Source organism: Vicugna pacos, chromosome 6 (assembly GCF_048564905.1).
Source record: "Vicugna pacos chromosome 6, VicPac4, whole genome shotgun sequence".
Lineage (NCBI taxonomy): Eukaryota > Metazoa > Chordata > Mammalia > Artiodactyla > Camelidae > Vicugna > Vicugna pacos.
The window spans coordinates 85,941,812-85,959,470 of record NC_132992.1 but is presented as its reverse complement, the minus strand read 5'-3'; the positions used below and the strand labels follow the sequence as shown (position 1 = coordinate 85,959,470).

Sequence of the window (17,659 nt, the reverse complement as noted above, 5' to 3'; positions counted from 1 at the left end):
CTTTGCTACCAAAAGGGCAAGTAACTGTTACTTGGAAATATTTTCTTAGAATTTCTATAATTGCTATTGTAACTGAATGTGGATTATTCTAAGGCAGTATGGTATACTAAAAAAAATCATGGGCTTGAAAGTCAAACAGACCTAGCATCAATTGCTGTCTCTATTGCTTAATGGCTGTGTGACTTTAGGCAGGTCACTCAGCCTCTCTGAACCTGTTTCCTAATCTATAAGACTAGGTCAATAATATCTGCTGTGTAATGCGAAGTTGAGGATTTAATAAGATAACAATATGTATAAACCATTTATCACTGTGCCTGGAACATGGTAAGTGTCAAACACTTGGTAGATACTATCACTATTATGTCTATAAATGCCTACAGAACAAGGGGTGTCTTTTTTATTCACCTTTGATCCCCAGTGCCAAGCACAGTGCCCGGCACCCAGCAGATATGTAATAAATAGTTGCTGAATGAATAAATGCATGAATAAATGAATGATGAAGATGATGATGCTGTTCCATACTACCAGTCCACCATTTAAGATCTTTATCTGGTTTTCAGGATCATCTTCATTACAAAAGATGGTCAAATGAAAATTCACTAGCTCTTGAGGCAGCGTCCACATTGAACACAAAATATACCAGCACATATGACAATGGTCTGCAGAAGCTGCACCTCTGTTTATATTTCTGATTCCTGCTTAGAATTTCCCAAGCTAAAGTCGCTTAATTGACTCCATTGAGCCAGGTGGACACCCTTATTTTCACCTCCATGGAACTCATGCTCCTCATGGGCAAAATCTGAAACCCAATAACAGAAGGCAGTTTCAAAACAGCTGCCTCCTGGACATTCAGTAAAATTTCATGCCATTGTAATTTTCTCATCTAAAGGGGCTAGATTCAATCATGCCTTTGGGATCATGATATATTTGATACATTTATTTGATGATAACCCAGATAAAAACTTTGTTAATGATGGAGGTGATTCAAATTAAACAAAGGTGTTTCATGTAAAATTCTGTCACAGTGTTTTTCACTTATCCCAAAATCAGTTCCATGTTGAGTTTAGGCTAGTTGTATATAATTCTTATTTTATTGAATTATGAAATACAGTGATTATTCCTTAACAAATTAATAAGATTCTTGGCCTATCAGTAACCATACCGATTTATCAAATACTTGAGATGCTGACAAAAATGGGCCTATGCCTCAGGGTCTCTGAGAACATACAACATAGTATCACCTAGGTAGTTAACACAACGTGAAAAAAAGAAGAAAACAATATCAAGAGTGTGAAAATTGAAAACAATGCAGCAGGTAACGTTCCACAATCAATGAACAGGTGACATGATCACCAAAGGGTATCTTACTTGATATTGAGGAATGGCTACTTGTTTCTGGCACACCTGCTTCTAACGTAGGGGCAGATGAGGATTCCCGTGGCATTTCCAACGTCGAAAGTCCTTTAGTAGTGGGATCTACAAGTGGAAATATTATTTAAAACTCAGGACATCGATTAAAAGCAAGTTCAAGAACCTTTTCCATATATTTTCCTCTCTTGCCCAGTACTCCCATTCAAATCATTATACACTTTCTTTAATGGAACTGCATACACATTGGTTTCTACCTACTAATTTCTTTAATGCAACTGCACACACATTGGTTTCAAAGTTCCACAAAAAGCTGCTTCCACATTATACTCTGCATGTGTAGCTGCGCCTCTCAGACACTAATGATAGCATGGTTGCGATGCTAGAGCTCGGCATGCTCACGTCGCATGTCCTTGCACCTTTTCAGAACAGAATTTCTTTTCATCTCATACTTAAAGACACTTACAGTTGACCCACCTATATCACCCCACCAATCCATCTTTGTCTGGCAACTTCCTACTCATCATTTACATGACAAATTATATATACAATTCGTCTTCCAGAAAGGCATCCAGGACCCACACCCCCAAATTTAAACAAAAAACTGGATCGCGTGACCCTCTTATGTAATCCCAGAGCACCCTGTCTTAACTTTTACCAAAATTAACACACTATAATGTAACGGTCTATTTATTTGTCTATAACCTCAGTTAAATCATAAGTAAATTTAAGAGCAGGGACTGTATCTAACCTGGAATAATTACATACTAATAACTAAGACTTTCTGTTTTATTAGTTGAGCAAGAAACAGACTGTATCATTTGCTTCAACTTCTACAAATGTATCTAAGGTGAAATATTTTCTGCATATATTGTCTTATTAATCTATCAATAATGGGAAACAAGCTGCCCCGCATTATCCTAGGTAAAGACTACCTTTTAAAGCTCTTTGAAAAATTTAATGGTTTATCATGGCAAACCCCTAAAACTCTTTACAGACCTCCCTGCCATCGTACTCAGTGCTCTATACTGAACCCATTGAGCGACCTGGAATTACCACTGTGGGCTTCCATGATTATAACATGCCCACCCTAAACGGCCTCTAGTTCTTAAGCTTCGTATTTCCGTCTGCTCCTTTTCATGTTATCAATTGCTTCTCCTTGCCACAGAGCAAGTCACCATACATTCGTACATATATACAATGTAAGTATACAGATGCTATTCTATCATTGGTGATCACTAAACTTACTAAACTGTCAGAAATAAGAGTAAAATAGATCCTAGGTGAGGGCCTGGGAGAAAAGCTTTTAAGCATCAATCCTGCAACATCTGTTTTTGATTCTCAGATTCTCAGAGGTCTTTCTGAATAGTTATGGCTGCCAGATTAATAATTTCTTGATAACAAAAAATATATAACTGTTAGAATATTTCCTAAACTCTCCTAATAAAGCATAAAATAACTACTCATTTTAACTTATCTTAGTCATTAAGATATTACACACTAAATTATTTTTTTCTCTTAGGCATTTTCCCCAAACCACTAGTTAAAAATATGCACAATTACTTCTCTTACCCTTATCTGCCTCTGTTTTATGTTTGCTGCTACTATGGCTTAATAATCCCATCAATAATGTAGAAAAAGAAAGCTTAAAACTAACTTTGAAGAGTTCTTTGAAAGATTATTGAGACTTTTAGAGTTTGGATTTGCTTATTAAAATCCTTGGTATGTTTAATTTTAAAGAAATGTCATTACTATAAGACAGTTATTAATAATCATTAACGTACAAGATTCTTTAAGCCAGGCAATTTTTGCTCAGTCCTAAATAATTTTATGAAACCTTCCATTTGTATATCGTTTAAGACAACAAATACTTGAATTGAGCTATACAGAAATTTTTTCTATTCAATTTTTTATACTGATGTGAAGAAAATGTCGTATTATTGATTCATTCATTCCTTAAATATTTGCCAACAATCTACTAGGCACATGGAATACAATCAGAGAACAAACCAGAGAAAATTCCTTGCATTTAGGAACTTTCATTTTAATGAGGACCAACAAACAATAATTAACATAAACAAGAGTAAATAAATTATTGTATGTTAGTAGAGTAATTCTTTGTAGAAGAGAAACAGAAGAGAAAGTGATTCTAAGAAGCCAGGTGGGATGGAAGGGTGGGGTTTGGTCCAGGCCTCATTGGAAAATTGATGTCTGATCAGAGAATTTAAAGAAATGAGAAAGTGAGCTAGGCAGATAACGGGGGAAGACAGTTTCAGGCTGACGGACCAGCTGGTAGAGGCCCTAAGGTAGGAAAATGTAAGGAGTGTTCAAGAAATGGCAGAAGGCCACTGTGGCTGAATAGAAGAAAGGTGGAGAGAACTGTGCAAAATGTAGCCAGAGAACTAGTGGGAATCAGGACCATGGGAAAGCATTTCAGGAATTTAAAGGACTTTAGCTTTTACTAGTTAAGAAATGGGAGCCAATAGAGGGTTTTAAGCAGAGTAATGGTATAATCTCATATTTTAAAGGATCACTCTGGCTACTGTGCTAGGGAAATACAAAGGCAATTAAGGGTAGAAGGTAGAATGTGACTTAAAAGTTCCTCCCACTAAAGAAGGAGAGTGTATTTCTCCTCTTGACTTTGAGTTTAGCGGGTGATTTGCTTTGGCTCATGGAATATTTGCAGGCATAGCATGACCAAAGGCTTGAAAAGCTCCTGTGCAATTGGGCTTGCTCTCCTGTTCCTCTTTCACCACCATAGGAGAAATATTTCCAGGCTTCCTTAGTCCCAGGATGAGGCTGGCCACCCAGCCCAGCCTAGATTAGCTGATCTGCAGATAAATTACAAACTTTGAGTTAAATAAATGCTTATCGTTGTATGCTGCTGAGATTTTTACGCTTATTTGTTACACAGTATTATTCCAGCAATAGGTACCTGTTACCTGCCCCTTTTCCATCTGATCACTTTTGGTGGGACAATTAGATGCCTGAAGGCTTTTCTTAATGATGATGATGGCATGCTCAAGCCAAAGATACATTAGAAAGAAAACAACTACGAGAGGAGCAAAAGGGGAGAACTTCTGGGTCTTACACCCTTAAGTAAGAGAAATGGAATCATATCCACATGTGGAAAGGCTGGCTTCAGATAGGAACACAGCTTACTTGTAGCCCTAGCCAAGAAAGCCAGGTGTACAACTGCAGACAAAGGAAGGGAGGCAGATGACGGGGTCGGGGGATGTGGAATTCTGATTATGTCAAATAGGAAGTTTTTTCATTGGAAGGTTGGAAAGAAAAGTAGCTATGAAATAGTCACTTAGGAGAATGGAAATGTGAATGGACCAGGGAAATATGGTAAGATTGGCAGGTGAGGACCCAGCTGAGGTCCACGGTCATGAATTTAGAATAAGACCAGTCAGTACTGTTATGTGTTTTTCTCCAGTCACATTCATCTCATAGGTACAGGTGTTGGTAGATGGAAAGGTAAATTTGATGATAGTTGTGTTTAGCCATGCAAATCTGAAAAAGCAAAGGTCAAGGGTGATGTAGGCAATCAATTATAATGATTGACTTGAGTAAGGAAAAGAAGGGAAGACATCAAGTAGGGGAGGGATATTGAAGGCAACAAGATCAATACAGTGCTATCGAGGGGGAGAAGAAATGGTCATCAGAGAAGGGGAGACATGGACTGACATCATGGAAAGGTTGCAGTTATTGATAACAACAAGGTCTGTGATATGATCATGGGAATGAGTAACTGAGCTAGGGTGGAAGATTTAACAAAAAGTCTCTGGAGAAGATGAATTCAAGGAAGCCAGAGTGTCAGAAAAGTCCTCTCTACTAATATTGAAATCAGTAAGAATTAAAAGCAGAAATAATTTAGGAAAGAGTAAAAAGAACCAGGAATCAAAACTGTCAATAAATGAGGAAGTTAGAGATAAGCAACATGAGATTCAGAGCTGGGTGTGTTTAGAGGCAAGGTGGGAACAGGCTGAAGGCGGCAATGATGGGCCAGGAAGATGCCCACACCCCAGCCCTAGCCCAGGGACACAGTGTCCTCGGGGAAGAGCTGGGTTTCCATTAGACTAAGAAGGTAAAGGAAACAGTCAGAGGAGAGAGCATACAATGTTCCATGAAGGACCATGAATTTCTGACCAAGGAAAAGTTTCAGGCGTTTGAATAAAGTGGAAGAAAGGTTTTGGACAGGAGATGTGCAAGGCCTTATGGAAATTAGAGTGAGGGAGATGAAGAGTGATCTGGCGCTTCTTGCAGGGACTGACATGAACAGAAGGAAAGTACACAATGCCATTAGACCTGGTAGACACAAGGCAATGAGCAGTGGCAAGGCTGTGAGTTTGGAAGGATTAGGAAGTGCAGATGTCTGGGCCTCCCTTGACTCCAACTGACAGAGGCAAGAAGGTCTAGGGAAGCCTTACTCTGAGCACGTGGGCCTCCTTCCAACAGCCAGCAAGGAAGGGTAGATCTGTATGTCTGTGGCAGGACACTGTACAGATATAAAATTATTACGACAGCATAACATGTATTATAAAGATTTTAAAATACATGTCCTCATAATTGTCAGATACCTTCCTTTTCATTCTGGTAACAAATACATTAATATAAAACCAGTCTCCTCCCTAGTAGCCAGGGGAACAATCTGACATAAGGATGAATAAAGAAGGCAACACACAGACACACTAGACACACATACTAAAAACTATGTATCATATATAGCCACCCTATAGACCTCATATAGTTTCTTATATACGCATCTATAGATCTCTGTAGTTTCTAGGTCAATGCTTTCCTCCATCATTTTTCAAAAATTTTCTTGGCTCCAAATAATAAAAAGGTGTCCCACTTTTCCCTAGAAAACTTCTCAAACTTTCTTGTTATTACCAGGATCTTTTTCTTCCCTCTGCCTGGCTGGAGGATGACCTTTTCCAAATAAATTAATGTTCATTCAACAGATTTTTACAGAGCACCTTTGAGATACAGAGCTCTGTCCTGTGAGGTAGAGAACAGCCGGATACCTCAGGAAATGCCCAGGGCAAACAAAAGAGCTGAGGCTGTCCTCTTAGGAGCTGCTCCTGTTGTGGAGTAGGGGGAGAAGTGATACCAGGACTGCTCCCGCCTGGCTGTCTGACCTGAGGCGAGGCACATCACCCCCTCAGGGTGTCAGTATCCTCTCACAGAAAATGAGAGGTTATACTAGAGATCCTCAAGAAGCAGCTGTAGACCCCAAATGATTACACAGTCAATTCTTAATCATTCCAAGCACCCTTTGCTTTATTTTATTTAGTCCTTTCTGTTCTGTTCCTCCATCAACTGTCGTCTATGAATCTACTGAAATAATCATCCCTGACCAATCCCATTTTTTTTCCCTGAAGATTCACATTCTTTTTTAAGATATGAGCTGAGAGACGAGGAAACATTCTGATCAGTGTAACAATAATATAGCAGAAGACTGTGTTTTAGGATGAGGTGGACTTATTGGCTTGTCACTTTTTCAAGCTAATCTTTCTTAGAAACAGTGCCTCCAGGGAAATATAAGAAATGGCATGTGAGGCAGGAAATACTTGTGCTATGACAACGTCATCATCAGTGGTGTCCACAGACTAGAGGCTAGGTTGTAACTGGGCTCTTTTTGGTTCCTGAGGGCACACAACGTTTGCCGGACTCCTGATATTTGGTCGAAATATGTAATCAGCTGTAGACCCTAAATGATTACACAGTCAATTCTTATCAGTCTAAGCACTCTTTGCTTTATTTCAGCCCTTCATGCTTGTTCCTCCTTTGAACTGTATCATAATTCACTAAAATAGAGTAGGGGAAAAAAAAGAAAGTAAAAAGGGTTTAATTAATGACTTTTGTTGTTGGAGGAAAGCGAAAATGATATTTGGAATATTCTGATATGAAATAACCATTGCCTTTTATTGCCAAAGATGATCAAAAATTGACTGTAGAGTTTAGAAACAACCAATGCAGAAACATTTACAGAGCCAACAGAACCACATCTGAATCCAACCCACTCCAGTAAGCAGGAAGGGTTCAGAGTGATTATGAAGCAATTATAATGTCACTCCTTGACATTATAAGATTGAAAGTTTGATGCATACCCAGTGCCAAGACCCTAAACAAGTAAGATGCACAAACTTGAATGTGAGGCTGGGAGGAAGAAGAGAAACGCGCTCACCTGGGTCTTTCTGATCTCCCAGTTTGTCTAGAATGTTGAAGGAAATGTCGAGGTACTCTCTCTGGATGGCACTGACAGCGATCTTCCTCTGCTTCCGCTGCCTGGGAACAATCTGAATCTTAAATTCAGATCCCTCAGCTCCCTCCTCTTCTGCCTTCTTCTCGGGGTTCTGTTCCACGTCTGAGTCAGCACTGGTGTCAGGCTTCTCACTTTCCATTGGATTCTCAGAATCTTCAGGGACTTTGAGGAGGACAGTTTTTGCCCCTGAACTTGGTATTAGCCCATCTGACTTCTCTTCCTCGATGCTGGGCTCGGGGTTATCATCCAGTGACATGTCGGGGAGAGCAAACGACTTCTGAAGGAGGTCTCGTTTCTGTTTAAGCGTGAGCGGGCTGCCATAGGAAAGCTCTTGCAGCAACTCCGGCTTGGACAGTTCTTCAGAGTCTGTGGGGTCTTCCAGGGCTATGAGAGAGGAGTCCTTGTCACCTGCTGAATGGTTATTTCCTGAGTCCTTAGAAGAAAAGTCTTTGGAACAATCCTCCACACTTACTTGCACAAGGGGAGTGGTACTTAGGCTGAGGACAGAGGGGTGGCTGGGGATGGAGGGAGAGGAAGCAGCGTTTTTACCAGAGGCACCATCGTTTCCTTGGTCCATGGTCTCCTCTTCATCACTCTCTACTATTCGGAGAGGGGGAAGAGGTTCGAACACAAGAGAGTCGCTGTCCGATGTTGAGAGCATGGAGTGTTTCTCAGGCCCAGATGTTGAATCTGAGGACAAATCTATCAGATCCAAATCCTCTTTGGGAGCAGGCTTTATTGGAGAATCAACTTTCACCTCAAATGTCTCCATGCAGTTTAACCTGACTTCTGGTATGACAGGCCTTCGAGTTTCTTGAAAGCTTTCCATCGCCAGGTTCTCAGGGATTTCAGCATTGTCAGGCTTCGTAGCAGAGTTCTGTCTAGAACGTCCATGATCATGCTGTCTTTGCATGATGTGAGCAGCCTGGACAGCAGGCTTATCTAGGTCACACCGGTCTATGCAGGACTTCCTGCGATGCTCGTCTAGCGTAAACAAGAGGGAGTCTGCATTCCCTATATCAAGAGATTTTTGTTTTAAAGAGCGCAGCTTTTTTTTCTGAATGCTTTCTTCTCTCACACAGTGTAGAATGCTGTCTTGTAATGCACCCGTTTCTCTATATTCAGCCAGTTCTATTTCACCTGATTAAAACAAAAAAAGCTAGCACTATTTTACTTGGAGATTTCACCTTTTTTCCCCCCTCATACTTGGGCATACAACTGGCACAAATCATAATCACAATCCCAGCTCCACCAGAAGGTAAAACTCACTTTCTGGCCAAGTTTTCATAAGGTTCATTCTAATTTCAAAAACCAGAAAACTCTGGAATGAAAGAACCCAAAATGGCAGATCTTATTTCCAAAATCAGGTTTGGGTTAATTCCTCAGCTCTATTTGTTTGTGGACAGGAGAGGGGATCGCTTTTGGCTGAGGCAGATCTGGGGAACTCTATTCAAATTGTGTGGAAGAGAAGCAAACATTTTGCAACAAATCAAATCAAGCAATGGCCCTCTAAGACAATCATGACGTTAATGATGTATCTGTCAATTCACGTATATATATAAGTGTATATATATATATACTGGTTGTGCATACATATATATAAAATCAACAGTATTAAAATGTGTAGTAACATAATAAAATTAAGATTTCACCCCAAACAAACAGTAGAGTACAACATTTCTGCATAAAATTACTAAGAGGAAAAAATTCATACTTCTCTGAACATTCATCTCAACCGGCTGATATTTCACCATTTTGCTGCCGCCTATCCTTTTCAATCTTGCAAAAAAAGTTTGAGACTCTTTATTGCAGGGTCCAGTAGGTGTATCATGAATATCAGATTCATCAAAAACACTATCTTCTTCTAATTGGGGAGAGAAAGTCAAAATTACACTTAAGAGGTTATTCTCTCTTAGGCTGTATCTACACAAGCATTTCAGGGAAAGCATTGTGGAACATGACGTCTAGGGAAGTTTCTACACCAGCCCAAGTCTAGCCGTGGCTTGGTATTTCATTCAGGTGTCAAATTATTCATATGTTGGACAGAGCAACTGGTTACAAGGTCGCCCCTCATTTTCCATGTCACAATTGGCAGCATTTTCAAGAGAGGTATCTCAGTATTCCAAAAGGTCCTTTAAACAGGGGAAACTTTTCCAAAGCACTTAAAACTGGATAATATGTACACGTCAGGAATCTGGGACACACCTGTGTCTGCTTTTGGTGAATTTTCAGGCTATTTTGGCAAAAGAATATTAAGCAAAATGAGTGGACCTTGCCCTTCCTAGGATTTGAGAACTGGCATAGACACAGCCTAACAGTACATGCACCTTATACTTTGTGAATGCAAAATACTGTACTCTACATTTGGTAATGAAACACACAACACACAGAAAAAGCTTAGAAAAGCCACCAGTCATCTCAAAAGCTCCACAAATGATTATGGACTGAAAGAGTAAACAAAGGAAAAAAAAAAACAGAAAATAACACTTCTCCTATTAAAGTAAGACTCCTCTGAAGAGTTCGCCATGGGTGGCTATTATGAATCCCAGAAGGAATCTTTGACTCTTAGGATTCTGAGGCTCATAAACAACCTGGTCGCTTAGAGTCCTATCAAGCTCGTGAGGTCCTTGTTACGTCTAAGTCCTCTTATATCCCCATTTGGCCACTTTTAAATCGAAGATAAGCCCAGAAACGCATTAGTGAGGAAAGGGTTGCTATGTTGCAACCCATGATGTTCACTTCTTCTTCTTTCATCCTTTGGCAAAGCCAAAGCCAAGGTGCAAAGCAGCAAGAGAAAATGCTACAAAAATGCACTTAATACCACAGTAAATGGAATTAATCTCTATTCAAGTTGAACATCACTGAAATCATAGTGTTTGGCCTATATTTATATCTACCTAAATGACCAAATGGGGTTCAGGTGTGATTATGATTATTTAAGATTTCTCGCGTATAAGAGGAGTAAGGGCATAAAATTAACTTTTAAGGACCAATCCTATCCTAAAACACAAGATTCTACAAGTGAATGAAATTTGAAGCAGTAGATGTTAGACAAAATAATCACACTAATCTTTTTGGTCAAATAAAAGAAATAAGTGTTAATGATCAAAATGGATACAAAACTCTCAGTGAACTTCTACAATGCTGGGGATACCTATCAACACAGTGATCTGTTTTATTTATTTCCTTTTTACAAAGTCTCCTTTGAAAAATAGAAGTTTTTGAAGAAATAGATATGTAACTTCCAATACATAACTTTGAAATAATTCTCAAAATGTACTGAATGAGAGAGACAGAAAGACTTCAGGATGGCTCCTCTCATCCAGAAAGGTTCACCAGGGATTAGCCCAAATGCTAAGCCCACGCTGAGGACATCTACAGTTTAACTGAGTCTGTCCAGTTTCCCAGAAACTAGGACCTACGCTGGTAAACAAGATAGTCTTCAGGAGGGATCTGAATGGCACCAGAACTTACATAACTTAGTTCTCACAGTTTCAACTGTGGCCAGCCTAGACTCTTGTACCTTTTGGTAATAAAGGAAACACTGGCTCCAATCTGTCCTACTCAGATATTTCCAGAACAGTCCTACCAAAAACTATCTATTAACACCACAAAGCGTCATGGGGCACTTGGCTTTCTCCCAGGACTAGATGAGACGATGTCACCTTTTACAAGTCCAGTTACCCTGTGACATGCACTAAAGATACACCTTGTCCCTTCAACTCTCACCTGAAAACACCCAGGCTGAAATTTTACTCTAAAGTTTCCTTCTACTGCCTCCTCTGCAGAAAGCTATCAGTATTAGAAGTGTCGATACTGGAAATAATTTAAATCTTTGTAGCAAAAATGTTTCATTTCAGTTGCCTTCAGTTAATTGTTATTGAATAAGGAGGCAAAAAGCACTTCAGCAAATTTAGACTCCATTCAAATCTATGAGCACAAGGTCAGGAGCAAACTAGAGATGGACAAGGTTATGGCTCCACAGAGCACCAACCACGGAGCACCAACTAAGATTCACGAGACGGCCCAAAGCAAGATGTTTCTAACATGTAGGAAAAGGTTTACAGAGGCTCCTTAACCAAAAAGCAGACATTTTTTTACAAAGCATTATTTCTTCTGAAAGGGGCTTTAGAAGCATATCAGTTACTTCCCTTGGGTGCTCATTTAAAAATTTAAAGCAGCAACATTGATGGGAACATTGGAAAATTGATGAAACGGTCAGTAATGTTTTGACTCCAGAATGGTATCGGGGGATGCTCCTCTATTATCTAAGAAAAACATCATCCAGAAATGTATTTCGTATTCAAGCTAGGTTTGGGATAGAATTGAGATATGTAAAGTACCTTTTTCTTTTTCGCTGTATCTGCTTATGTTACTGCTGTCACTGTACAAAGGTCCTGCCGTGGCATGGGGCTTGCAGCTATGATACTGTGCATTGAGTGTATTGACTGTTATGTGAATCAGATGCAGCAGGACCTTGCTGATATCACAGTCTCGGTATGGATACTGCTCAATAAAATGGAAGGAGAAAAATACAAATGGTTATTTTGAAGGGTAAGTTTTCCACTTGATCTTGCTAGACATTTTTCTCAGTCTCTTTCGGGTATAACACAAAGAAAAACACAGAAAAGCAGAAACGTAAAGTCTTTTCACGGCCTTATTTTGACAAGGAGCTGTATTCCCCTCTTCTTCCACCAAATCATGGATGGCAACGCACGCTGGTTCGTAGGTACAATTCCTTTCAAGAAAATTATCTGGCATAAACACTTGGTGTAGGAATACAATCTTAAATAGTTTTCTTGCTTTTCCTACATAATAATTAATACACAGATAAAATATGAGATTCTGAGCATAAACAGAGGTTGTTAATCAATATCCTACAATTCATCTTATTTTGTTTTAAACATTTCGGCATGTACACTGGCATGGTCTACATTGCTGTTTTCATTCCAATGGCTCTTCTCTTCTAATTGTACATCATGAATCTTCCTCTGAAAGTCGACTTACTATCCTACAAAATTTTCCACTTAGGTCTCTTAAATGTTCTAAGAGAATCATTCCACCCAAGAGAAGGAGCGACTACAGCAACTCACCTTGTAAAGGATGACAAGCAAGGCCTTCAACCACATCTGCCGGATGTGAGGTTTTAGGGACCAGAGGGAACAACGAGGTGGCTGTTGGAAATAATGCCGTAGTTGAGGGCAAGAGCAGTATTTGAGCACCTGAACCACCAAGGGGAGAAGGTGTTTTCCCAAATTAATGTTATAGTCCATAACCTGAAATAGGAAAAGAATTAATAACTGAAGGAAAACTATAAAGAACCATTTATAAGCCAAAAGGAAAATTCTGAACCATCAAAACCCTGGCAAAATATTTAACAGGTATCTCACAAAATATTAATAGTAATGTACCCATACAAGGAGGAAAAGCCCTCTCACAAGAAATTTTAAAAGTTGTAACTTAAATAGTTTTAGTCTACTTAATTATCTCATTATTTAATATACTTATCTGTTGAAAATAAATTTTACCTATTAAAACATCCTATTAAACAATTAGGTAGAATTAAGCTAGAGCCAAAGAAAACACCAAGGACTGGTAATCATGTGGGGAAACGGGCATTCTTAGACTCTGCTGGCAAGAGGATTTCTCAATACATTGTTTTAGGAGAGCAATTTAGCAACACGTACTCAGGAGCAGGAAAAAGCACACAGCCTCTGATACATCCTAAGGAAATAAGACAGGTGTTCCAAGATGTATGCATAAAGATATCCAGCATTATGGCCACCTCAAATTGAAAGCAATCTCCATGTTCAACAATATGAAATAAGTTAAATAAAAGATGATTTGTATGACAACAAAATACTGTACAGCTATTAAATGGGTATGGTAAAATTTATTTACATGATATGAACTTCATAATAAAGTTTAGGCTTAAAAAGGTACATATATATTTACATCAGGTGGTACACATTTATCAGTATGTATGTATAAATGATCCCATTATTGTAAAAAGTGTGCACATACACACACATATGTAAGAATACATGCATATATGAATGTTACGTATATTTGGAGTCAGCAATCAACGCCAAAATGTTAGTAAGTTATTTTTGTCACGAGTTTTCTGGAGATTTGCATTTTATTTTTTTGCTTATATTTCTAAAATAAATATGCATAACATGAATACAGAGAGAGAAGCGTGAGGGAGGAAGGGAGGGGAAATCTGGTACTGAAATGGTGTGTTCTCTCTTCATCACAGACAGCTGAGTATTAGTGATGTATTAGTAATTAGTATTAGTAATTAGTATTAGTAATCATTCTAGTTATCAGCACCAGCAAGAGACAATTGCATACATATTGCTCCCCCTTTGTTTTTCTGGGTTCATTATATGATAATCTACTTGAACTAACTGATAACAGCTCCCATCATTGAGTTCCTACCATAGATAGGCAGTGATAAAGGTGCTTTGCAATATATTGTCTCTCACCATTCCAAAACAACAAAAACAATCTGTTACCAATGAGCAAACAAGCAGGGATGCCTCTGAGGCCATAAGAGTTAATAACAGGGCAGAGCTGAAATTCATATCCATGTCTCTCTAGCCCCAAGTTCTACACCCTTTACAGATTGGGGCAGTCATTCTAGAGAGTGAGATTTGCAGCTCTGGTCAAATTAGACACACAGATAGACCCAATGATCTGCTAATTCTGCTCCTGGATCCATATTCCAAAGGAGTTCTTCACATTGGTGAATAAGGTGTATGTACAGAATGTTCAGTGCTGATTTGTACAGGGTAGTGAGGAGCTGGAAGCAACATGAGTGTCCATCACTGGGGAAATGGATAGTTAAATCACAGGAAATGCACACCATGGTGTACAATATAACAGTCAGGAGTCGCAGAGAAACATGGAAAAAGCCAATGATGATAATGTGACATGAAGTTGGACGATTAACTCAACTCTCCACTTCAAGGCAAAAAAGAAACAGCATTAAAAAAAAAACCTACAAACAAAAACTCCACACTCTGTTATTGTTTAATGGATAGAGTTTCAGTTTAGGGTGATGAAAACGTTCTAGAGATGCACAGCGCTGATGGTTATATAACAATCTGAATATACGTGACGCCACTGAATTGCACACTTAGAAAGGATTAAAACACTAAGTTTTATGTTATGTGTATTTTACCAAAAAAAAAAAAAAACCAAGCTCTAACTCCCTTTATGATATCAGGCTGCTGCTGTCCTCTGCACAACCCTGCCTAATAAAGCAACTTGCGCAAAGCTTCACACTTGACCAATGTTGGCTAAGTGGAATTTTATGACTTGTTTCTACTAAAAGCCTAATGGTGTGACTCCTGAAAAGCTTACACTTACTTGGGCAATTCCTGCAATAAACGCATTAAAGCAAGTTGACAGGCGCATTTTTTGAGGCGCGATCATGAAGCAACCTTCCTGCTGGTCGTAGCCGAGTAAGACGTACAGGTGCCGCTTGACCGTGTTGAAGGCCTTGGCGCTGCTGATGTCTGACTCGGCGCTGCTCTCGTCCTTGGCCATGAACTTCATGAGCACTGTAATCAGCTGGTGCACCGTCTGGTGGTCGATCCCAGCATCTTCTGGGAGGAGGTCCTTGATGGTGTTGTCATTCTCAGGGGATTGTTGTCCTGTCAGTGTAAGAAAGGTCCTCAGTGGGTGGCTCCCCCACAAGGAAGTTTACACTAAAATCTCACTTACTGATAAAGCACCATTCTTTCTACCGCCTCTAAATATTTAAAGGTCTACTCTAGACAAACTTAAAGGCACAAGTTGGCCTACTATGCAAAGCACTGGTCCACTGGGTGGAAGTTACTGTGTTCATTAACAATCAAGTAATTTGGGAATAATAAGAGACTAGAAATACAAATAGGAGACTATAAAGCAAGGTTACCTTCAAACAGCAAGACAAACACCTATGTAAACTTTGCATTTAGTGAATTTTTTAATATCTTGGCAAAGTTTTATCCTCATTAATAAAGAGAAGTTTCCCTTTCAGCTTTGTAAAATGAGTATGTAAGAAGAACCACAAAAATAATATTCCTAAAATCCACTGAGCAACTAAAACATTCACTGGGTTATTTCGTTTAAATTATTATTTCAATTCAGCTATGTTCAAAAATCAGCTGATGCCAAAAAAAAAAGTTTTCTTCTCCATATCCTGAAATACTAGCAGCATGTACTCTTTGAATGATAGGCAAAATTAGAAATAGCAAATTATAAGCCCTGTTGTGTGGAATGAGAAACATACAAGGGGTGGGGGGCAGGCACAGACAGAAAGAAGCAGGAACTTTTAAAACACAGAGAAAAACACAACATGAAGGTGAACTGAAAGTTCACGTGGAAAGAAAAAAAAATCCTTAGCTCTTGACTGCTCTTAACCTAACAAATAATTACCTCTGAGCAGGTCCCTTCATTGACTTTGCTGATATTTCTTAAAATCCGAAACTATGCCCTGCCTCCCCTTATTCTCTGCCTTTTCTGATTTGGTTTAGTTTAGGACTTTGAGGGAAGGTAGAATGAGATTCGTTCGTCTGTATTTATGTTCTGGGCCTTGTTCAAAATACTCTCTGCATTCTTGTCCTTCCTTTGACAAGCAATATCAGAATTTCTAAATTGGACACAAAGTTTTTGCCTGGTGGGTTAGATCAGCACACCAGCATTCTTATCTAGGAGACGTTCTAAATGATGACAAGCTTTGGTTACAAACCTTTGTAAACCAAACTTTGTACCCATCCAGTATGGTATACTGGATACAACAAAGAGCTAGGTAGTAATTTATAACCACTAACCCCTCAACTAATTTGGCAAAATCTCAATCTTCCAGGACACAGCCAAGGGAAGCAAGATAGGAGAAATGTTTTTTCTCAGGACTACGGAAATGAGCTGTCTCAAGCCAAAGGACCTTCTCTGAAGCAGTGGCCTGAAGGTAATGCCAAATTCAGAACTGGCTAGTTTAGAAATGCACAGAAGGTGACATGCTTGGTTGTCTAGTTTTCCCCAAACAATCAGAAGAATGTTGGTCTGTTCAAAAGTGATACACTGAGATGGGATAGTTGACAGCGAGGGAAGAGGCAGCAGAATCAACCAAGTCTAAGCTTCAACAGGACTCTCAGGCATTAACATTTTCTGTCATAGAGTCTGTTCATGAAGGAAAAAATGTGTGCAATGTATTTTAAAGATGTTTTTACCAAAAATTATTCAAATAAAACCTAAGGATTTGTTGCACTATGATGTTTCACATGCAGGGAGCGATCAATAAGTTGTTAATATTATCATTATTTATTAGGCACATGTGAGCTATCAGAAAAAAAAAAACTTACGTGGAACATCCTATTTCACTGAAAGGTCAGAAATGTGAAGCCTTGCTGTATATTATAATTAAATTAAATGTTTGAAATAGAAGATCAGGCCAAAAGCAATAGCTCTGTAAATCCTCATTAAAAAAGAAAGTTTAGAGAACTATTTTTTCAGCACTGAAAAATATTTAATCTTGATTTTTTTTTCCTTCAGAGTATTACCTTACACCTAGAAGGAGGTTATTGCTTTGGGCAACCTTGGGCCAAGCATGTGACAAGTGTGAGGATCTGGGTTCCCTGCAGGGTTCAGTGTTACCGCAGCAGCAAGTGATGGCTGTTACGATGGTATAGCTTCATTCCTCAATTCGTTTTAGCTCTGGGGGGCAAGGTTTAAGAGAGCATTATCACTCAGTCCTGCTCGGCCACCTCCAAGTCCAGACAGGCTTGACTCCAAAGTCCCAAAGTTAAAAATGGAACTGGGGAGTGTTTGAAAGACAGGCACCTTTGTTTGACAGCACTGACAGTCTAGGGAACACAAACAGAAGAAAGGGAGCTCCCAATAAGGCCCAGCTAGGTCACCGGCGCCCACATTTCCTTCCATCTCAGTTGAAGTCTAGACAATAAACCATCAGACTTCACCTTTAAATATGTCAAGTCTCTTCTCTCTATTGCAAGTAGATTTTTTTTTAAA

At 39.1% G+C, this 17,659-nt stretch overlaps 1 protein-coding gene across 2 annotated transcripts in view; it reads right to left on the bottom strand.

The window, feature by feature from the left end:
- Positions 1–17,659, bottom strand: part of UNC79 (unc-79 homolog, NALCN channel complex subunit) — a 173,959-nt gene that overhangs the window by 55,732 nt on the left and 100,568 nt on the right. For both annotated transcript variants that reach the window (XM_031679353.2, XM_072963982.1), the window contains 6 exons: positions 15,014–15,300; positions 12,733–12,915; positions 11,983–12,145; positions 9,354–9,503; positions 7,562–8,779; positions 1,369–1,476 (listed from right to left, as the gene is read on the bottom strand). In XM_031679353.2, coding sequence (XP_031535213.2) covers positions 1,369–1,476; positions 7,562–8,779; positions 9,354–9,503; positions 11,983–12,145; positions 12,733–12,915; positions 15,014–15,300 — 2,109 coding nt within the window. The remainder of the gene's footprint in view (positions 1–1,368; positions 1,477–7,561; positions 8,780–9,353; positions 9,504–11,982; positions 12,146–12,732; positions 12,916–15,013; positions 15,301–17,659) is intronic.